Consider the following 22,410-nt stretch of genomic DNA (forward strand, 5'->3'; position numbering starts at 1 on the left):
CCCCACCATCCCAGCAATTTGGCCTGGTCATGGTCAAAATGATGCAGCATCCCTGCATGTGTCTGGGAGACGGGGAACGGGGATGGTGGTGGTGCCCAGGTCCCACCTCCACATCCCTGCATCTCCTCCCAGCCCAACGCCTCATCCGTTAATGGGTCAGGGTGTTGGAGGCACCCAGTGCTCCCAGGCCCTGGCACTGGTCCTCGCTATAGCAAAGCGCCAGAGAAGCCATCTGCTCTTTTCAGGAGGTCACTGCCAGCAATGGAAATAAGCGTAACCCTTCCTTCTCTGCCGCTTCCCTTGGTTTGGCTCGCATCGGGCACCAGGACACTCTTGGTGGCATCAGTCAGCAGCAGGATTTTTAGAGAAGGGTGCAAGAAAACTCTGCAATAGCTCTAAGTTTGGACCCTACTTTGAGAAGAAAGTGACTAGTCCCAGGGACAACCTGCCAGCAGATATTGGGGTGTCTCTGGTCCTCATGGCTCATCTCAGGATGGGACAGCCTTTGAAAGTGGTGTACTCGGGTACAAAGGGACCTTAGGGACTTGATGGAAAACTTGTTGGTGGAGGTTTCATGGCTTGAATTATTCAGAATTAAGGTCCAAGAATGTTTTTCTGGCCTTAAAGATCTTGGAACACATAGTTTCCTCCTGCTCAACAGCTTGGTGGTGACTTGAAGCAGGGGAGTTAATATCCCTTCCAGTAGATTTTGTTACTTGTTCAAGTATTATCTGAAAATGCTGCACATCTATTTAATAAGTATCAAGATAGCTTATTAGCAAGTATTTATTTCTTGACCATATTCAGGGAGTGGTAATTCCTGCCATCATGGCCTCTACAATGATATAGAGCAGAAAACCCCAATATAACCCTGCTATGAATCAGAATGTCATAAAACTATTAACATTTCAAATAATTCCAAAATACTTTCCCACCAGTAGGTACAGATTGGATCCAGATGCTTTATTAACAGAAAGAATAATTAACCAGTACCTCCATACGGAAGAACGACAGCGAGACGTGTTCCCCATGAAGCTTTTTCAGGCAGCTGACTGGGTATCCTGGAAAAAGACTTCATAAACTTGCCTAAACCTGATGATATTAGTGACAAAGAGGAGATTAATCTCAGCCTGGCTGAGAGCCCAAGATCAATACTGAGAAACCAAACTACACCCTCAGCTTCATGTTTCCATGAGCCAGCAAAGCCAGAAATAAACACTGCGGAGGCTGAGCTCTGCGAGACGCAGTGGTGTTCGTTCCTAGCTCTGAAGACCAGGGTTGGATGAGCAGATGCTTGGCTGCAGTCCTGTGTCACCTTGGGGACATGCCACAGCCGGGGCTTCAGGGGGTGCTGGAGGTGGGAGCTGAGACCCACCTCTCTGAGATATTTTGGTGCTGAATTTCCATCGCCAACCGTGCAAGTTTGACCTAAACCCGTAGTAAGAGCCAAGCCCAAGACAACCTGTGGACGTGTCCCCACTGCCGGGAAGCTGTGAGATGCAGTCACAGCAGTTTGGCTCAAGTGCTGCCCCAGAATCCACTGAGACTGGTATTCAAAATCAGGTCCGGGTGGTTTTAGCCAGACATAAAACCACCACAGGTCTTTGCAACTGTTGGGTTTAACCTTGAGCTCCAGCAGGTCCTGAAATAGGTTTTGAGTCTCATGGAGACTATAGGGTTGTACGTGTGCCGCTCCCCACAGTGTCCCAGGTGCCTGCAGGGAGCACGGCTGGTATGGAGCAGGGCACTGCAGACCCCCAGGAGGGCTCAAGCCTGGCCAGGTGCCCGTGTGGGATCTCTCACGTGTCTGGCTCTCATGTGGCCTCTTCTGTGCTTTCCCCACAGGCGAGAGCCTGAGCCCAAGCCGTGGGGCGGCCAAGAGGAAGAAGAAGCAGAGGAGAAACCGCACCACCTTCAACAGCAGCCAGCTGCAGGCCCTGGAAAGGGTCTTCGAGAGGACGCACTACCCCGATGCCTTTGTGCGGGAGGAGCTGGCAAGAAGGGTCAACCTCAGCGAGGCAAGAGTCCAGGTGAGCAAAGGTTTGTGTGGGGGAAAACAACACCCTCTGCCTTGTCTCCAGGCGGGAGCAGGGACTGTCCCCTCTCTCGTTTCATCCTGCATATGACCACGATCAGTAGGACGGATGCTTGGGACATCCCTGCTTGCACCAGGTCCCCGCTGACCACCTTCCCTCCCCATGCAGGTCTGGTTTCAGAACCGGAGGGCCAAGTTTCGCCGTAACGAGAGGGCAATGCTGGCCAACAGATCAGCATCGCTCCTCAAATCCTACAGCCAAGAAGCAGCCATTGAGCAGCCCATGGCTCCACGGCCCACCGCACTGACCCCGGAGTATCTCTCCTGGACCAGCACCTCCCCGTACAGGTAGGTGCAGGCTCTGGAGGAGCTGGGGAGGTGGCCATGGGACAGGCTGCCTAGGGACCACCCCACTGCCATGGGAGTACAGCCCTCTGCTGCTGCTGAGGACACAGGGAGTTTTATGGGCCTGAAAGGAGCTTGTTCAGCTTTGCTTTGGGAACCTGTTTCAGCCCCATCTGAGCATCCCCTGGCCACTGCTGAGCAGGCTTCCCTGCCTCCATGCATTTCAGGGCCAGAGCGTGGGCCCTGGTCCTCGCAAGGGATTCGCTTGCCCTTGTGCTGACCCTTCCCACATCTTGGCAAGGGAGGTGGCATGGGTCCCTTCTGGTTCCCAGCTCTCTGCATCCAGCCATCTCGTCCAACAGCTCAAGGCAGGGCCTCCTGGTGCATAGTTTGAAGAGTTCCCACATGCATCCAGCCACATAAAAATGCTGAAGCCTTGACTGCTCTTGTGGGAGATGTCTAAGAGGGAACGGCCAGTCTGACCTGGGAAGCCGGCAGGACTGCGTGGGGCATGGGGACTCCTCCATGAGCCATGCCTCATTCCTCCCTTGCTCCCTCCCAGCAGCACTGTGCCCTCCTACAGCTCCAGCGGGACCGCGACGCCCACCCAAGGGGTGAACATGGCCAACAGCATCGCCAGCCTGCGCCTCAAAGCCAAAGAGTTCAGCCTCCATCAGAACCAGGTGCCGACCGTGAACTGACCAGGGCAAAGCCCACCCCGTGGCCTCATCCAGGATACAGCGTGGAGCTCCTGTGCTGGTCCAGGACAAATCCGCTGCCTGCTCAACCTACGTGCCACTCATCCAATGTCTCAGCACCTCTCCTCTCCTCTTCCCTTTTGAAGGTAGAGTCAGTCCCAGGCCGAAGTGGCACATAATTATAGCCACATATGGAGCAAACTTGGTTAGAAACTTGCTTTTCCGCACACCCTTATAATAAAGGCTATATATACACACACATACCCCCCACGCGCTCTTCGAGGACAAACAGACTTGCCAAGGGAACAAGAATTTGCTTCCAAACATGGAAGGAACTTGGACTATTGGATTTGACCAATTTGGGTATCTCACCCAGAGAGCCAAAGAGTTATTGGGTCTTCTCCTCCCGCAGGGACAACATGCGGCGGTGGGAGGATCACGAGCCCCCCTTTTCCCCGGGCTGTGACTCGCAGCGCTCAACCATATGTGCCGAAATGGACCCAAGCGTTCGCCCCTCTGTGCATCCCCAGCCGCAGTGCTTGGGAGAGACTTTGGGAAGCCGACGGCTCGTCCCTGCCCCAGCCAGCCCCCTGCACCGCGCTGCCTGCATTTAGGAGCTGCCTATGTCAATGGCATCAGGCTTTGTCTCTTCCCAGAGGGGCAAGGAGTGCTGGAGCATCTCTACGGACTCGCTCAGAGCCTGTGAGGTCTCCCATGAGCTGGGGGGAGCATCTCCGATCCCCAAACAGGCACCGCTGCCCTGCCTCGGTGGGTTTGCCAGCAATTCTGCAGAGCCCCAGGTCATTGAACCGTCCCAGGGAAAGAGAAAATTGGAAAAAGCTGTTGGGTTTCAGCTGAGTAGGCGGCTCCCAGCGCTTCATGCCAACGGCAAAGCAGGCTTCGCCTTCCGGAGGCACAGCCTCCCCGTCGGCAGCTCCGCAGATGTGTGCGGGGGTTTGGGCCTGGCGACTCCATGGGGGTGGGCTTTTTTTGGTTTTGCAGAAAGGAAATGGCTTCCCCCTCGTCCCACCCTGCTGTGCAGCCTAATGAGGTTGCAAGGTGGGACGTGCCGGGGGACGGACACAGGGTGGGCAAACTTGCCCCAGGCTAGTGCCACCCCGGTCCTTTGCCCGTGGGACTGAGCTGCAGAGAGACGCACCCACCACCTTCTCCTGCCAATACTGCAGCAATGGGGCATGAGCCGAAGTGATGGAGGTTTTACCCTGTGGAAAAAGCCCTCTAGAAGTGAGGCCACCCTTTCCTCAGCCACTGCAAAGAGCCATCAGCCAAGCACATGGATGCCACCAGCTCAGATGGGTGGCCTGGACGGAGAAGGCACCAGCCCTACCTGCCTAGAAGGGCTCAGCCCCGCTGAGGACTGTAGCAGTAGGTCTGAGGGTGAACACAGCAATTGCTAAGGTGCTTCCTCCAGGTAAACAACCTCCAGCATGCGACACCAAGGCTGAAAATGTCCCCAGCACTCCCAGGAGCATCCTCTCCCTTTCCTACTGGGGCTGTCACTGCAGCCGCACGTGGTACCCAGTGCTTGTGACACCAGGACCTTCAGCTTCATCCCTGGCAGCACCTGCCCAGGGGAACTCACCCAGCACCGGAGACCTGATGGGAGAACCGGGAGAGGAGCACGTGTCCTCTGGCTGGGGGTGAACCAGCCACTCCAGCCCCAGCTTTCCCTGCTCCACCCAATGCAGCCCCTAAGTCGGGAACAGCCACCTCCTCCTCCTCAAGTATGGTGGGCAGGGAGGGGGCACAGCCTGACCGACACTGCCCACCTCATCCAGGGAGCAAACTCACCCTAAGCACCCACCCTGTGCCCCCCACCCCTTTTTCCAGGGCTGGCATCCCCCACACACACACAGACATTTGCCGTACCAGAATGGGAGCACACAGCTCCCCAGACCGCAGCGAGACACCACACAGAGACCTGACAAAAGCCAAGACGTGCCAGGCCAGGGGGAAGAGGGATCCACTGCAGATCGAATCATCCGCCATGAGAAACGGCACTTGGGGCAGGAGGATGGGGCTGGGGGGGGTCTATTCCCATGGAAAGCACAGGGCTCTTTTTTCAGTTATACAAGACGAAACCACAGGGATATAAATGTCGCTGCCTCTTTGAGAGCATTAATGAAAATAAACCCATTTAATAGTTTGCAGATGCCGTTTCTGTAAACCTAAAAAAAGCAGGGAATAAATATTTCTTCACTAAATATCTATATGTATATATATATTTGAAAACATTCGCTCCTCATCTTAGGGCCCCTCCTTCGCCGTGCTCTTGGCAGCTTATCGCGGCTTGTCAGTCAATGCTGAATCCTCACCGAGACGAGATACAAATTGCACCCGCGGAGGGGTAGCAGGACAGAGGGATTATTGTAATCTAAGCTCCCTCTCGCCCTTTCTATTTGTACATTTCAATTACTTGTAACAAGATCCACAGTGGATTTTTTTATTTTTTTTTTTCCCCCCCTCTTCTGCATGTCTGTGTTTTGGAAATTTTTGTAAGGTTTTTGTAAAAACAACTCTTGTGAAATAATGGAGGAATAAATATTTTACTGAGTAGAGACGTGTCCGCGCACGTGACAGGGACGTGGCCCTTTCCTCGCCAGCTACTGCAGTTTCCACCTGCCTTGGAGAAGCAGCACGGGCAGGGGAACAACCACCATGGGCAAGGGGACAACAGTCAGGATCCAGCCACCTTCACCTTGTGTGGTGGTGGCACCTCATGGCTTCTCTCCAAGACCTGGATTTCATCCCAGGCTCCCAAACAGCAAGTGGTCCACATGCCCTGGGAGAGGGGCAGGAGCAAGCGGGGGAGTGTGTCGAGGCCCCATGGAGCTGGGATGGGCTCCCACAGTAGGGCTACTGGGCTTCGAGACCCTTGAGCTGATGCCCAGAAATGGTGGAAACTCAAGGGGCACAGAAAACAGCCTAACGAAAGCCCCTGCATAACAGCTAATTGTAGGGCCTTGCCAGATCCCTCTTATTCCATTCTAGGATCGTGAGTGTGGGCTATTGAGGAAGGGAAGAGGGCTTGGTTTGCTTTTCCCCTCCAAAATCCCACTGGGAGTTGCAGAGCTTATAGGGTCTGCCCCGGGTGGCTCACAAATTCCCCACAAAGCAGCAGGTCACCTTAACACCAGCCCCAGTTCACACCCACGGCCTTGGGAGCAGCACCCACATTTGCCCCCAGCAGCAAGGGAATGGGCTGAGGGGAGGCAGCCAGGAGCAGGCAGCAGGGCCCCTCGCCGCCAGGTGATCAGGTAAATCCGGCATTGTAAATGGGGGTGGAAACCTGTCAGCACTAATTGATGCTCCACAGACGCCAGGGACGAGCATCTGTTACAGACATCCCGTCCTCCTGGGACAAGCGCTCATCAATGGTCCCAACAGAGACCACCAGTATCCCACAGCCCTGGGAGCTGGAAATGGGCAACGTGGAGGTCTGATCTACTCGGAGAATTGGAGGCACTGGAGAAATAAGGAGATTGTCTCCTACACCATCACTGCAGGCGCATCCAGGCACTCAGACAGAGCTTCACTCTGTGAAGCACACAGACTCAGAAAGGGCTGGGCAGCACAAGCCCTGGCAGCCCACATCGGCACCAAATCCAGCTCTTCCAGGCTCCATCCTGTGCGCCAAGGCAGGCATTAACCCAGTGAGCTGCAGGCTGAGCATCGACAGGGGCCACAGGCAAAGAGCCAGGCTGAGGGGGTGAGAAGATGCGGGACCTGAAGGGCAGCCCAGCCTGGCAGAGCCTCACAGTCGAGTGGGTTTGCTAGGAGCAGGGATCGGTATGGGATGCCACGAGCAGGATGGCTCCCGGGGAAAGCTCCCAACCAGCCCGCAGCAGGGGAGCACACACCCAGGGACCAGAGCAGCACGCGGCTCCCTGGGGGTTTTCTGCTCCAGGTCTACAGAAATTGAGCTAAGAGGCAGAAGGAGAAGGGTCAGATTCTGCACAGACAACTAGCTAAAAGATAAGAAATAAAAGCGTAGAAATAAACTATCAGCTCTTAGATTGCAGAGTGTTTCCTCCACAATGCAGCCGTGGAGCTCCTTGTGTCACCCCGGGGGCAGTGGGCAACTCCAGGGACAGACACAGAGATCTTATCTCAGCGCCTGGAGCCGTGCTGGTGCCCAGAATCACAACTGGCCACTGGGATTCGGGGCATCCCACACACAATTTCCAGATCTGATCTGTGGGATGTGCAGCCCACAGAGCCATACTGACCTACTCCAGCAGCTACAGTCCCACACACCAACAGCTTAACCATCCCCATCGTACTGCTCCACTACTGCTTTGTAACCGCTTATTTATTCATTAAGTGACTTGTAGACCATTAGGGTCGGTTGTCCAACCTCCTTCCTAGCCCCAGGCAGAGAATACACCCAAGCAGCATCCTCATGTCCTCAGCATGTGGCCAATGCAGAGCATCCCTTTGGAGGGCATCCAGCCCCGAGTCAAAAGACCCTTGGAAGTGAAGAGCTTGCAGATCCCAGGGCAGATTCTTCCAGTGACTCATTACTGTTAGCTGCTGGAAATATGTCACTTATTTCCTGCCTGAACTGTCCCAGCTTCAGTGCAGCTCCCACTAGAGCAGAAGGTCTCAACCCATGGTCTGATGGGGTCTGAGGGGTCTGCAAACCAGGAGACAGACGAGCATGGGGAGCTGCAGCTCACCTGGCGGGGTCTGCACTCCACGGCGGGGATGTGCTGGGGTTACCAGTGAAGAGGAGCTGCCAATGAAGAGGAGCTCAAAGGCATCGGGATACCTCTCCTCCTCTTCCAGCACGAAGGGGATTTTTCCTTCTGGGAAGCAGTCCGTTACCAGAACTAATTTCTGCAGGAGAGCTGATCTCCCTCCACACACCACAGCTTCAGGTTGGGGAGGGATGTTGCAAGAACGTTATTTGCAAATTTATTTCCTTCCTCCAAGCAGTTGGTTTTCAACCAGCTGACTCCCAAAGGGCAAGTCTCAGCTGATGAGAGGACCTCACTGCACCCCCCCGCCCTTTCCTTGTTTCTGACCCCACAGCCCAACGCTTGCGCGTGGCTTTCCGACTGATGAAAAGTTGAAGTTTGCCCCTGCAATATTTTAATGAGAACAATTTTGTATTGTCATCAGCATCGGCTGCCACGGCAGCGAGACAAAACAGAGCTCACATTTTCCAGCTCGCAGGGATGCCAGCCTGGTTATCCCCATCCAGAATGAATTACTCAGACATCTAGCGGTTACAGCATCCTCCTCTCCTGCTACCCTTGCGCTGAGCCCTTCTCCCTCTGGTGGCAACGGGAAGGGCCGGAGACCTTCCGAGTCCTGCTGACACCACTCACCATCTACAGAAACACAAGCACATGTGACAGCAACATGTCACCCCCCGCAGTTGAGCCCCTCCTGTCCTGGGGGACGCGACAGTCACCCCAAATTCTGTGCTCCATTCGGAAGGAGCATCTCCTCCCTGCAGCTGATATTTTGCTCACTGATCCTTCTTTCCAAACCCCAAAAGGACTCAACCTAAGGCAGCGGTGAAGCTTTCGAGAAGCTGGATGGGAGATGTCCGCTGGGGGTGTAATGCTCTGCGACAACTTGGGAAGGAGGGTGGAAGCAAAGGTTCCCTTTGCAGTGGGTGTTAGAAAGCCAAGGAAGAGTTATTGCATGCAGATGCTCAGCGGGGCCGGGAGCGCAACAGAGCATCACGTCTGCCCGCTCCGGAGAGGTTACGGGCGCAGGGACAGACATGAGCCGCCTCCTCAACCCGCTCCCCAAGGAATGGCACCCAGCGTCCCTCCATCCCTCCCTCCCCGCCCCAAACACCTCAAGTGGCCCCCCCGCTCCCACCCCCACCCCGGGGCCTGCCGACAGCTCCTCGGGCAGCCGGGCTGGGGGCCCCGCGGGCGCAGGCAGGCGGGTCCCCCCCGCAGCCACACGAGGGTGCTGCAGCCCCGCGCAGCGCAGCCCGGCCCGGTCGGGGGTGCGGAACGGACCCCGACCCCCGCATCGTGCTGCGGTGCTCCACAGACCTCCCCACACCGGGCCAGGGACTCCCCCTCCCCCCCCCCCCCCCCCCGTCCGGCTCCCTCGTCCCTGGCCGGAGCTGGAACCTGCATGTCACCCATGTCGCAAACTGGGGACATCTCGCAGCTCAGCTCCGGAGCCGGGGAGGAAAAAAAAATCCAGTAGATGAAGTTTTCCCTGTGCCAACTTCACCCCCATAAATGCCAGAGAGGAGCTGGGAAATACCGTTACCTTTTCCAGGGGACTAATCTCTGGGATGTCCGTACCTCTAGAGCTGGCTCTTTTCGCTCTCCCTGCGAGTCAGAGGAATCCCAGCTCCTCCAGAGGAACGAGGGGGTTTGTGTGGCAAAACCCCACAGCATGAGATGGAAGAGCCCCACGTCTGCTAGAGGAAAGGGGAGACTTTGGGAGGGCAGAGAAGGCTGAGTGACCTGTGTCACGGGAGAGATGCCCAAGGGGGGAATCTTTGTCCCAGACCCCACCGGGGGAAGGTCTGGATCAACAGGAGAGATCTGGGAAGCAGCGCAGGCAGGTAAGGAGGGGGTAAGCGGGATCCTGCGGCTGAACTGGATGGAAGTACACGGTAGGGAAAGTGGTTTGTGCTGGGTCTCCACCTGCTTTTCCCCCACCTCCAGACACCTTGGGCTCAGCAGGGTGGAGGGAAGACATGTACCGGCAGTGTGAGTCATATTCAAATATTTAAGCACCAAACTTCACAGTTCTGCAGTGCCAGGTGGATTTCACAGTGTTACCGTTTCAGGTTTGAGCCGGGTATGAAAACCACATTGTTGGCACATAAAACACACGCACCAAAACCCACGGACTGATAGATGCAACCGCCATCCCCGCTCTCCTGGAGCTGGGAGAGACCCTGGGCTCGTCTTCCCCCGGCACTGAGGCTGGAGCGGGAATCTGAGAGCTCCAGGCTTTAGGATATTGTTTGGGAAAAGGCTGGGGATACTTCAGCTCATCACTTGCCCCGCACGCAGTGAACATCGCCCTATGCCATGGGGAGAGCCGGTGGCTCCAAGTGCCTCGGTCCTGGGAGAGCCCTGCCGGGATGGGGCTGGCCAGGCAGCCGGGAGCCGGGCTCTCTCCTGCCTCCCACAAACCTTCGCGGCATTCCAAAATAATGCTTGGGCCCCTCTGAAGTTCGCCTTGTGGGCTTTTTCTGTTTGTTTTTTTGGAGCCAGGAGAGTTCACGTTCCCAAGCTTTTCCCTGCAGCCAGTACAGCGGGGTTTGTTGTTCTTTTTGAAATAAAAAAAGAAGAAAGCAGAGCTCTGCATGTAACCTCGGCTTCCCTGAGCAGGGCATCAGCCCCAGGCACCAAACCACCAAACAGGCAGTTTAGTGGAAGGGAACTGGCAGCTCTGGGGGCTAGGGGGGGTTCTGCGCCCCCAGTTCTTCCTTTCCATGCAAAAACCTCAATCCCAACTACATCTCTAACCATGGCAACGTGTACTGGAGAGAGTCCATTTTATAAAGCCGCTGCCTTTCTTCTTTGAAAGCAAAAAGCATGAGGGAAAGAAAAAACTACCAAGTGGAGCCATTTTGTCCATCCCAACCAGCTGACGCAGACACCAGTGGGACGGCGCTTCCTAAACACCAACAGTGTAAGAAAATAGGGGGAAACCAGGGAAATGAGGCTTTTGCTTCCCAGCAAGGTGCCAGCTAAAGGAGGCGGCTGCTGAGCTTGAAAAATACAGGCAGCTCCTTTGCAACTCGTAAGCACAGAAACGAGAGCAACCACGTCTTACCTGAGCTTCTCCAGCCCTCCAGGATTTAAGCACCGGCTTGGATCCGCAGGGAGTGAAGAAAGCTTGCAGGGACAAAGCACCTCATTCTGCTAGCCTGCTCTGGGGGAGCTGGGATGGAGGAGGGTTGGGGAACACCAAGCTTTGTGCTCCTGCTGTTCTGGGAAGGAAAACCGAGCATAGGTACTTTGCAAGCCTTTTTGCAAGCTTTTTCAAGCTCTGCTGAATTTAAAGGATCAGCACAAATAATGCACACCTGGAAAAGAGCTTCCTCTGCAGGGCAGGTGGGCCCCGAGGAAAGGGATGTGTCTTTTGAAGTCCCAGGGCTCGCCGGGCTGCGCAGTGAGGTTTAGCAAAGCGCTTTGCAGCTGGGGAGCCATCCTGCTGGGGCTGGACCCAGCTGCTACCCAGCTGCATCTGCTGCTCCCGAAGGAAGGATGTATCAGAGCACAATGATTTGTTTTTATTGGGAATATTTGCTTCCTGCCGCCAGGATGCATGTGCAGCAGCAGCGAAACATACAGGGGTTGGGGACCTTGTGCAGCATGTGAGGCAGAAAAGGCTCGTTAAGAGGGGTGTGCGTTAGTGGCCAGCCGTGGAGGCTGTGTAAATGAGAAGTGGCCAAGAGCAAACTGCTGAACCTGCAGTTCCTGCTCACCTTCCGCAGGCGGTGGGTCCTGTGTCCCCCTGCGGGAGAGCTGCGCCCTCTGCTCCCAACCTCACCAAAGAGCTTACCCTAAGGCCACGTCTACGCTGGGGTCAGGCGTTACTTGTTCAGAAACTGCTACCCGAGCTGGGCAAGGGCTCGGAGCATCAGTCTGAGCCGGTGTTTCACCTCGTGCCTTGTGCACGCAGGCACTCAGCGGGGTCTCAGTAAGAGCATCCCCAAGGACAGTGGGGTTAAGGGAACAGCTTTAGTGCTTAGGACAGGTGGAAAGGGAATTTATTTTCTGCTCGTTTCCCCCTGTGATTTTAGCAAAACTGTGCTGCTCTCAGAGGAGGCAGGAGGCACTTAACAGCAGAGGCTTCCCCCTGCCGTGCTTTCCAAAGTGGGGCTCCTCCACGTGCCACTGTGGCCTGGACCAGCCCTGGGCGCTCCAGGAGAGCTGCAGGGCAGAGGAGCTCAGGAGGGTTTGTCATCCTGCGATACCCCGGTCCCAGCCTCTCCTCTCCACCACAAGGGCTTTCAGGCGACACGGCAGAGCAGAGGTATTCTCCTCCCGCCAGGCAGTTCAAAGCCGCTCTTCTCATTTCCAGAGCTTTCTGCAAACACCAGCTAATCCAGACTGCGCACGGCTTGGCAGCAGCGGACAGCAGGAAACAGCTGAAAGAAAACACCCCCCAAGCGATCACGGCACATTCCCCAAATAGCAACGGGCTGTTCTGCGGCCAGAGAAAGGCTACAAACAGAGGGGGAAAAATTCAGTCCGCTGCCCTGGGAGCGTTTTCAGGCATCAGCGGCATGTGAACGGAGATACCACCCTTGGGAGAAAGCTCTGTCTGCAAACTGCAAACCTCCTGTTTTGTGTGAGCGTCTCAGTCTTTCCACAAATCCCAGAACTTTGTGTGAAGGTCTGGCTCTCTACGGGGTAAGCGATTCCTGCTGGCTGCTGCAGGCGCGTCCCTCCTGCATCTCACTGAGATGGAAAAGCCACAGCCGCTGCTGGCCTGGAGCTCCTGAACACTGGCCACAGGGTGTCCTGGCTGGCACAGGCTGGCTCCTGCCGGCAGCCAGGCTCCCCAGCAGGGAGCTGCGTCCCGTGGCATGAAGACGTGGCAGTGCTGGGAGCACTGAACGCTTCGGTGCCTTCATAACGTCACCTCAGAGATTTCGACTTCCATGTTACGCTGCCTGGCAGGCACCTGCCTCTGTCCTCCTCGCGGGAGAGGGAACCTAAGGGACGCCCCTCCTCCAGAGACCCACGCGGCTGGGCAGGAGGAGGGCGGCTGTTTTATAACCCCCCTCTGCCCCCACCCACGGCTGCTGACCACGAGACTTCATGGGACCCTCATGATTTTCCCTTCCTGATTTATGGGGTATTTGTGACCAAGGGGAAAGGGCAAATCTCCCCCTTCCCAGTTCCGAATGCAGTTGGGCCAGAAAACCTTCTTTCCTTCAATGAACCCCATCCTCGAGCAGCAGTCCGGGTGCTTTCCCCCTCCCACCCTTAGCGGGGACGAGGAAAACCTGCCTCCGCATCCCCTTCCCACTCCATGGGGAGATGTGCCCCTTCTCTCTGGCGACTTCCCTGCCCAATTTCAATAGCGCGGGGACTTCATCAAGGCTGCACTGAGCATCCTTGGGGCACAAGTGGCCTCCCTGGCAACATACCATGTGCATACACACACCCACACGCGCGTGCACACCCACACTCGCACACACACCACCCAGTCCAGCCGGGGAAACCAGCAGAGCACAGGACGAAGGGGTTTGGATGGTCGGTCTCGTTGGGTGCTACCAGTACGGGGTGGTGGCCAGGAGGATCTGCAGAGCCATGGAGAAGCAGGGCAGCTGCGCCACACTGTAGGCCACGGAGCGCGTGGGTGCCTTCAGCCGCAGGAGGTAGGCGATGGTGTGGATGATGCGCCCCACGCAGAAGATGAAGAAGTGGATCCTGGCCACTGCGGGACTGGGATTCAGCAGGGAGTAGATGGCTCCGAGGAAGAGGAAGGGAAAGATGTTCTCCATGTCATTGCGGTGGGCTCTGAAAAGGGAGATAAGGTTGCTACTTCCCACCAGGCTTCCCTGCTGTCTCCCATCCCTTCCAGACAGAGTGCCCATCCCTGGGTGCTGCTGGCCCTCTCCTCTGTTGGATGGGGCAGACGCAGCCCCCAAGAGGGTCAGATCCTCCCTACACACACAGGCAGCAGAATTCCACACCTGGTGTCTCTCCCTTGGGATGCTGCGCTCCTGAAGTTTGCCCTCCATGGCCAGGACGCCTTTGCTGCAATGGATGACAGCTCGAGGGTTAGAGCTTTTAAATAAACAGAGCAAAACAAAGACCCCACGAAGCTAAGAAAAGCTCAAAGCTGGTGTGGCGCCAGCACGGCACGGCCCCAGATGTGGCCACGTTACACAATAACAAGGCGGTTTCCAGACCGCGTTTTTTCCGGAGGAGAAACTCCCAGGATGGGAGGGTTTATGGCTTCGCCCCTCTCCACGAGTGCATCCAAAGGGGACCAGGGAGGAGCGCCCCAAGCACCTCCTGCACCTCCACGCTGTGCCAGCAGCACCTGCTTAATTGCAGCACAGTCAGGCTGGAGGGACCGCTGTGGCCATGCGATGACACGTTGGCACTGATGGGGCCAAACCCTGGGCTCCATCTGAACATGCGCCTGCCTGGGTGTCACAGCATCACCTGCCACCACCCGCGCCACTACCAAAACAGGAGTGCGTCCACATAAGCCGTGTCCCTCACGGAATCACGGAATTTTTCAGAGTTGGAAGGGACCTCTAGAGATGATCTAGTCCAACTCCCCTGTAAACCAGGACTGCCCAGAGCACATCACTCAGGGCTGCATCCAGGCGGGTCTTGAAAGTCTACAGTGAAGGGACCCCACACCCTCCCTGGGCAGCCCGTTCCAGGGCTCTGTCACCCTCACCATAAAGAAGTTTTTTCTCATATTTGTTCGGAACTTCCTATGTTCCAGCTTGCACCTGTTACCCCTCATCCTGTTACTGGTCCCCCAGGGACCACTCTTCGAAGGAGGGAAACTGGTTCCCAAAGCAGCAGGGTGTCCTCGCCTTCCCACCACCTCCGCCTCTCCTTCTTTTGTTCCCTTGCGATGAAAGAGCTTCTTTCTGCTCCACAGAGCCCCATCCCCGTGCTTCCATGGGGGACTGTCAGGTTGTGCCCTGCTCAGTGGGGACGGGTCTGTGCTGGAGAGTGACCCAGGCATGAGGCTCAGTTGCCTTTTCCCCATATGTCTGGAAATTTAAGAGGCAGAGATGAATCCTTTGGAAGAGCTGCCCTTGCTTCCCCATTCCTGTGTCCCGGGACGTTTGAATGTTCACAAAGCCAAGAGAAAATTTTAAGCAATTTCTTCCATGAAACAAAGGCCAAGATGCCTATGCTGCTCTTCTGAGCAAGCTGAGAAGTGGCTGGGAAGTTTTAGGATGCTCAGTCACAGCTCATTAGTGCAGATACAGGCTGGGACAGACCTGGCTGAAAACTGACTTTGGAAAAGGAAGGGGGCTGTGTTTTAAGCCCCCTCTCCTGCCCCTGGGGTCAGGTCTATGGAGCAGGAGGTGTCCCCGTATGCACCTTGGTAACAGCCCCACCACACCCACCGATTTCCACAGGCCAAGGTTTTCCAAAAACTTATCCATCAGAAATTTTCAATACAAAGTGCCCAGGTGTTTTGGAGGGTGACTGCTCCCAGCACAGGCTATCGTACCCCCAAAAGAGCTACCCCGAGGGCTTTCAGCACCCCATTATCCCCATAAATGCAAGGGGCTTTCTCCTACCTGCTCTTTCCACCTCCATGGGAAGCAGTCCCTGGCTTAAAGGCCACGTCCCCAAGCAAGGCAGGGGTGATGAACCTGGTAAGGAGCCTGCTGGAAACCCTTTCAGCTGCTCTCTGGGTGTGATTTTGGGACAGCACGGAGGAATTGGCCAACAAAAGTCACTAAAACGAGTCCTGCTGTTGTAGCAGTGATGCCAGGAGGACTCGGTGAGGATGAGCCGACCGGAACCCGGATGTGGAGGAGACATATTCCCTGCCAAACCCGTGAGCAAGGCAGGGAGCTGCAGGAAGCCTTCTGCTCCTCCTGGCCAGATGGACCCTGGGCAGAGCCAGCCCCTTCCCAGACACGAGGAAGGGCTGCTGTCTGCCTGCTCACAGCTCCTTCCCTTCCCAGCCCAGGGCCCCCTTTGCCTTCCCAAGCCAGCATCGCCTCTGCAGGTACCGCCACAAAACCCCCCCGCAGCCCAGCCAGGACAGCAGTGACAAACACGGTTTGCTTTGGCGTCAGCCATGCTGGGAGAGGGCAGCTGCCAGGCACCCACCGCCTCGCCCCACGGCAGCCCCATCCAAACGAGCCCCCGAGGACTCAGAGGTCCAGCAGGGTTGGAAAGACAAATGGAAGAACGTGGAGGAGAAAGTAAAGAAAAGGCAAATTGTTGTTCCAGAGCTGAGACGCAGCCGGGGGCCTCTCTAAGGGGTGAGGGGGGAAACCTCCCTCCCGGCTGCCGCTTGCTCGCCCCTGCTCTGCTCCTGCCCTGCACAGACCCCGGTGGCCCAGCCGTGGCCCTGCTCCCCTCGCGATAACGCCTGAGAAGAAAACCCGACATCACCCTTGTTCAGGGGAAACACCTTGGGTTTGTCTTCCCCAGGGCTGTGAACAGATCAGCAAGGACCGACCCTGAGTGCTTTAACTGCACAAGTCAGATCCCAGACTGCCCCAGATCTTTGCAGCAGCTCTGTTTATTTATTTTTATGGAAGTTTGTCTTTCTGACTAATCAAAAGAGGATTACCATTATTATTACTACTATTATTTTCTTTTTCCTAGCAAGGGAACAGCTTGTTTCCCTTCCTCCTCCCTCTGGAAGCCCAGGGATTAGGTGGCACTGGATGTTTTTTAAAGCAAATCTTGCACGCAGTGAGAGGTGAGCGGCGCAGTCCTCCCCCCGCCAAGCAGAGCTGGCGGCCAAGGGCTCAGTGACAGCAGGGAATGGCTCCAGCTCCTTTCCTGCACGTCACCACTGATCCAGCCCAACACTCGAGGCACCTCCTGCTGGGTAAGGGGAACAGCAAACCAAGCCCGGGGCTGAATCACCCCATGTTTTACCTGCGAGGAACTGTGAGCCCCACAGAAGAGGGGGATGATTCAGCGTTTGCCCAATTAGAGAAGTAGAAGTTACTGCAATCATACCCAGACTCTTCCCAAATCCCCAAAAAGAGCAGCCGCAGACAGGACTGGAACCAGTCACACAGCTCCCTGTCCAAGCTGTGCAGGGATCTGGAGGGGTTCAGGGTCCTGTTGGAGCAAGGCACAAGGAGCTTTTGGATGTGGGTACAGGACAAGACCTTGGGGGCTTGCGGGACTCCGAGCATCTAGGAATGAGTTTGTGTCAAAGTCGGCGCCCGGATCCTTGCTCCAGCACACACCACACTCCCTTTAAAGATTAAACTGCTCTAGTGTGCAGGGTCCCACAGCTGAGCTCCAGGCATTCAACCCATCTAGGTAATTACTTAATTAATGAGCCCTTTAGCTTCCCACTGCTTCTTTGCCAGCAGCTGCCAGGGATCGCCCTGTGGCATGGGGGGGAATGCCAGCACCGCTGCGTACTTGCCTGCGGCACCGCTCCACGTCGGGGTCCTCGCGGTGGTACTGCAGCCCCCCATTGCGCAGCGCGTCCTCCGGGTTCACAAATGCCTGCAAGAGAGAGTCCCGATAATATATGTGCTCATAATGTTTTCAGGATCTTTACAGGTAGAAGCTTTGCCCCTAATCTTTAAGGTCAGTAGGGATTTCTTCCTGCCCAAGGAGACCTTTCAGCCCCAGCTGCCCACCAGCCTTCTCAAACACAAAAGCTGCTGCACTCCCATGTGCACGGTCCTGGGGGTTAAACCCTGCACCTCCCAACGGGTTTTCCATGTCCTCTGAAAAACCCAACTCTGCCCGCCAAGCAGGTCCCAAACTGGGGGCTTCAAGGGAGCTCCGGCCTGATTCCAGTCCGCTTCTCCCCATGAAACCCATTGAAAGAAGACGTTGCCAACCTGCAAATGAGATGACTGGTGGCCCAGAGCTTGCAGACACTGACTGTGGCATCCAAAAGATAACTGAGACTGACAGATTAGGTCACCCTACCAAGAAAGAATATTCCCTGGCTGGCTTTTTAGCAGTGATACTGTGTGACTGAAACCTGCCCCAGAGGAATCAGATCCTATACTACATCTTGCCGAGATGTATGACTTTACAGGTTGCCCAGAGAGGTGGGAGATGCCCCATCCCTGGAAAAATTCAAGGTCAGGTTGGATGGAGCTCTCAGCAACCTGATCTAGTTGAAGATGTCCCTGCTCACTGCAGGGACCTAGGTGACCTTTAAAGGTCCCTTCCAACCCAAACTATTCTATGATTCTATACTAATAAACTTAGAAATAAGAAATATTTTTATGAGCTCACCACCTATGCTCAGAAGCTGCTCCTCAGGGACCTGGTTACATGCGACAGCTTCACCTCGCAGCCTGGAAGGGACCCTGGCGCTTTCTTTAATCATGTTACAAGCCCAGACTGTCCCAGGGCTGGAGCATCATTCAGAAACACAAGAGGAAAAGCCAAATCATCAGTGATGATGATGCTACAGCACAGGGATATCTATCCATGCGTTCTATCCGAGAGCAGCAATCTCTCCCTCCTGCTGCACTGCTGTAGTCCAAAACTCCTCAAATACTTTAAAACAGATTTTACAGACAGCTGAGTTTTGCCACGAGTTCAGCTTGGGTTGCAGGCGATAAAACGTCTGGTTAACCCCTGGTCCTCCCTGTATTTCCCCCCGTGTCCAAGAACCATTTCCTCCAGCTATTGTTTTTATTCTCCATGACTTTCTGCTCTCCTGGAGCATTCACACAGGGATTCAGCCTGCGAAAGCGCAAAAGCTTTCTGCTACATTGCAAGAAAAAAACCCATAGCAATAATTTGTTCTTAAACCCTTTTTTTTCCCTGCTTCTTTTCTTCCAGATATGGCAAATTAACTGTAAACAGTCTCTTTCCAGAAGCGGCTCACCTGTGTGGCATTTTAGATCTGAAATTACTATTTAGATTAGGATTCAGAAATTATAAACATGAAGCTCCAGATGGTAGAAACAAACAAAAAGAGCCAAAGAGAAGTGAGATATTTATCTGCCGCAGCTATGAAACATGTTTTGCTTTCAACTTAAGTCAAAGAAAACTCAGCTCGCTTCAGGAAAATTTTGTCGGCCTTTACAGGAATAAAAGAAGAAAGAAAAAACACAGAAACCCACGGAAAAAGCCAGAAAGGGAGAAAAAGGTACAAGAGAGTAGAACGTACCTTCTTTCTGAGTCTCACTTGTCCCGTAATGATGGCAACGACATACATTTTTAAAATCAGGATGGTGCTGTAGAATGTAAACGACATAAACACTGTGTTTTCCATCATTTTGGGGGAAGGTGCCGCTCGGTCGCCTGCAGCACTCACAGCCGGCGGAGATCTTGCTTGGGCTGCGAGAGGGCTCTGCGGGAGAGGGGGCAGGAACAGCCATGTTTAAAGATAACAGAAGTCAACACTGTTTCTTCAGCGAAAGCCCCCAGTCCCTCTAAACCCCTTCATGCCAGACGGGAGTAATTGATGCGGCAGAGCTGCTGGTGAGCGAACCCCAGCCAGGGACGCAGAGCAGGCTGCTTCTGCTGCTCACTCCTTGCCGCCACCAGCTCCGCAGGGATGTGATGCCCCAAGCTGGGATACAGCCCCCTCGACAGCAAGGCTCAGCCTGGCCACAGCTCAACCTCCTGCCTCCCTGAACCAGCCCACCACAGTCCCCCCATCCCACCTCCCCTCCTGTTTGTGCCCAGAGGGATGGAGCTGCTCAGAGCATCCCTCGCCCAGCCGGGCACTGCTCACCCAGGGACAGGAGCTGGTCAGCCCTGGGAAGGAGGAGTTCGGAAGAAGGTAGGCACCTACCTCAGCCGCATTCAGCCCTGTGCTCCTGCGCTCCCTCCGTCCCCGATCCCACAGCCCACCCCTCCGTGGCAGCGCTCCCAGTACTCCCCAGTCCCGCCCAGTGCCGGCTGAGCACTCCCGTGGCAGAGGCAGCCAGCCCTCCCCTACACAGCCACCTGCCGAGGGATGGGGCACAGGGGACAGAGCCGTCCCTTGCCCCACCAGTGCCCATCACCCAGGGGCCTGGGCTGCCTCTTCGCCCCCCGGCTGGGAGGGGAGCTCCCTGCCTGACTGGCCTGGAAGCACAACCAGGCAAGTCGCCGACCGCGAAGCCCCAAATCTGCAAATAGAAATAAACGGCAGCCCGCCCAGCCCCAAAGACAGCTCGTCCTGGTTTTCTCCGAGATGGTGAATAGCGAGTGTAATTTTGTCCTCGGTCTAGAAAGTGGCATTTGAATTTGGAGCTGGCTTTCCCCAGCCATCAAACACTGGGGAAGAAAGCTGGGATCTAAGCCTCTGCAGGCAGCTGGGCTGCTCTCCCAACGCAAACCTTTAACTCCTTCTTCCCCAGCCCTGGCCCCAGTGCTGGCAGCAGCAAAACCTCCAGTGAGCCGGCAGTGCGGAGCAGATTGGAACTCTCTGAGTTTATTAGTGTTGAAGGGATGGATTTGGGGGTTGGTTTCTTTACATAGGGAAAAAAAACCCACAAAAAACCAAACCTCATTATTTCAGGCAAATGGAAACTGTTGGAGATTGCGTGGAAAATGAATGCTTTGAGGGTGCGAGTAGTTTTTTAATTAACTGACATGTTGGAATAAAAAAATAAATTGTTTCAAGCCACAAAAAAGCCTCAAAAAACAATGAACAGAGTACAATGGCTGTCATTTACAAAACCATCTATCGAAGTGTTAGTGCCTCTAGGACTGGTTTTGGTCTTCAGGGCTTTTTTACTTTTTAACTGCCATTGAGCAAAACTAATCCTGTCCTTTCCAAGAGGGTCCAGAGTAACCCAAGAGGAGCATCGCACTCAGCCCCGGACCAGGCTCCAGTCCCATTGCCACAGACCCTGTTGCACAAGGACGGGTTTGTCCCCAGCAGTGGGACACTGGTGGCACCCCCTCCCCGGGGAGAATGGGCTATAAGAGCCTTTTTCCTGGGGTGCTGGTGTGAATTTAAGGCAGGCTCATGCTCTGGGTACAGCAGCCCCGGTCCCAGGCGATACAGAAGTACCTTTGATGCGAGCATGAGTCAGGTTATACGGGCAGATCCAGATGGCTGGCTCCTGCTCAGGGAGCAAGCCAAGAAGGAAAAGTCACCTCTCCATCCAGACAGTGTCAACCCACCAGACCTGACCAGCGGCCGAGGGATGCCACAGACCAGCCCCAGCCTCTGCCCCTGCAGTTACACCATTTCTTGTATTCCCAGCAAACGGTCAGTGCAGAGTCACACCAGGGCAGCTTTCCTGCCAGGATCAGCACTGTGAAAGAGGTTTTGCTCCTGCCACACTCAGCTCAGACACAAGCTGCGTGCTCCGGCCATCCCAGCCAAAGGCTGAGCTCTCCCTGTGCCCGTCCAGAGCAGACGTCCGTCCTTCCACCCCAGAGTGCCCACTCCAGACCCCTGCGCTGCTCCCAGAGCTGCTCTGGCAGAGCAGGGCTCAGAGCCAGAAAGACCCTTCAAACACACCATCCCCCTCCCAGCACGGAGATCTGCAAATTCTTTGTGTTTGCCTTTGAATCTCCCTCAGCGCGGCTGTTCTGCCCTGATGCCGCAAACCCAAAGATGCCGCACCGCTCACCGCGATGCACTGGCTTAGCCCCGTGACATCCGAGTGTGCGGAGAGCCTTCGAAAACCCCAAACACTAAGTTTCAAAGGAGAGGTACTTGCAGCTGGTCACCACCACCCTGGCGTCAGGGCGGCTGCAGAACATGCCCCGGCACAGCCCAGCGTGGAGCTCCGCAGCCAGGCAGTGAATGCCTCCGACGGGCTGCTTCCCCCGGCGTGGGAATGGGGACACCAGGGCACGCAACAGCCACACGGATTCAAACACTGCGGCAAGGGCTGGGGTGTTCACCCTGGACGCCAGCCCTGCACGGGCAACAAACTGAATCCAACCCCACTCACGTCCCCCTGGAGTTCAGCAGAGTATTATAAACACCGTAACGCCGAGCATAAGCAGTTGATGGCAAAGCCAAATCCCAAACGTTGCTCCCTCCCATCTCCCCTCTCCACAGCTGATCGGGAGCAAACATGTAGAGAAGACCTGGGTGCCCCAAGACTGGGGTGATGCAAGGGCCAGAGCAGCCCTGCAGCGGAGGTGAGACTTTCTCCAGCAGCCCCTTCCCCGGCTCTCCCAGGAGCCTGGGGCAAGGGCAGGCAGCCAGACCCTTCACCAACACATCACGCCCTCCATGGAGCCGCTCCAGTTTTTACCAGCTGAGGATCCAGCCCGCAGGCTCTTCGGCAGCGAGACCTTTTTCCTTCGTGCACCTTCTCTTCCCCTCTGGAGGCAGTCAGCACACCTTACTGAGCAGCAGGAACACACACAAGCTTGGTACCACCTGCAGACAAGCCAGGACTTCTCCTGCTAGCCAGCCAGGCTTTCTCCTCCTCAGCATTATTCAAGCACTGGCAGGAAGCCCTGGACAATTTGCACCAGCAACTGGCACAAATTTAAATTGATTGGAATGATCAAGAAGCACAGTTTGTTTAGGCGTAAGCCCCTGGGGCAGACCCAGGCATGGGTGTTGTATGTGGTGGGCAGGCCCCATGGTGTATAAAAACCATGTGGGCAGAGAAAGTTGGTTTTTCCACATGTTTATGCATTTCAGACCCTTTCACCGTTACACCGAGGGGTGTGAACCCCAGTGGGGAGGGCCGGTGTCTGTCAGCACAGCACCTGCGTGGATGGGGAT

At 55.5% G+C, this 22,410-nt stretch overlaps 2 protein-coding genes across 9 annotated transcripts in view; one reads left to right on the forward strand and one right to left on the reverse strand.

The window, feature by feature from the left end:
- The window catches only part of PRRX2 (paired related homeobox 2), a 25,422-nt gene extending 19,767 nt beyond the window's left edge, over positions 1 to 5,655 (forward strand). Inside the window, exons 2-4 of one of the 3 annotated variants that reach the window (XM_074608907.1) lie at positions 1,846 to 2,030; positions 2,205 to 2,383; positions 2,943 to 5,655. In XM_074608907.1, the coding sequence (XP_074465008.1) occupies positions 1,846 to 2,030; positions 2,205 to 2,383; positions 2,943 to 3,081 (503 nt within the window). In that variant the 3' untranslated portion in view covers positions 3,082 to 5,655. The remainder of the gene's footprint in view (positions 1 to 1,845; positions 2,031 to 2,204; positions 2,384 to 2,942) is intronic. The other 2 variants (XM_074608905.1, XM_074608906.1) reach the window with 2 other exon arrangements.
- Positions 5,656 to 8,170: 2,515 nt separating this feature from the next.
- Positions 8,171 to 22,080, reverse strand: PTGES (prostaglandin E synthase). Of its 6 annotated transcripts, XM_074608815.1 has the most exons (6): positions 19,671 to 19,975; positions 18,886 to 19,068; positions 17,167 to 17,249; positions 10,873 to 13,574; positions 9,346 to 9,496; positions 8,171 to 8,435 (listed from the first exon to the last, which is right to left on the reverse strand). In XM_074608815.1, the coding sequence occupies exons 1-4, from the start codon at positions 19,944 to 19,946 to the stop codon at positions 13,325 to 13,327; spliced, it is 792 nt and encodes a 263-aa protein (XP_074464916.1). In that variant the 5' UTR covers positions 19,947 to 19,975; the 3' UTR covers positions 8,171 to 8,435; positions 9,346 to 9,496; positions 10,873 to 13,324. The 6 variants fall into 6 exon arrangements, with proteins under 6 accessions (XP_074464916.1, XP_074464918.1, XP_074464915.1 ...); XM_074608817.1 differs by lacking the exon at positions 19,671 to 19,975 and adding an exon at positions 21,929 to 22,080 and having other exon boundaries at positions 9,346 to 13,574; XM_074608814.1 differs by lacking the exon at positions 9,346 to 9,496.
- Between the last annotated feature and the right edge of the window lie 330 nt (positions 22,081 to 22,410).

Source organism: Larus michahellis, chromosome 15, assembly GCF_964199755.1.
Source record: "Larus michahellis chromosome 15, bLarMic1.1, whole genome shotgun sequence".
Classification (NCBI taxonomy): Eukaryota; Metazoa; Chordata; class Aves; order Charadriiformes; family Laridae; genus Larus; species Larus michahellis.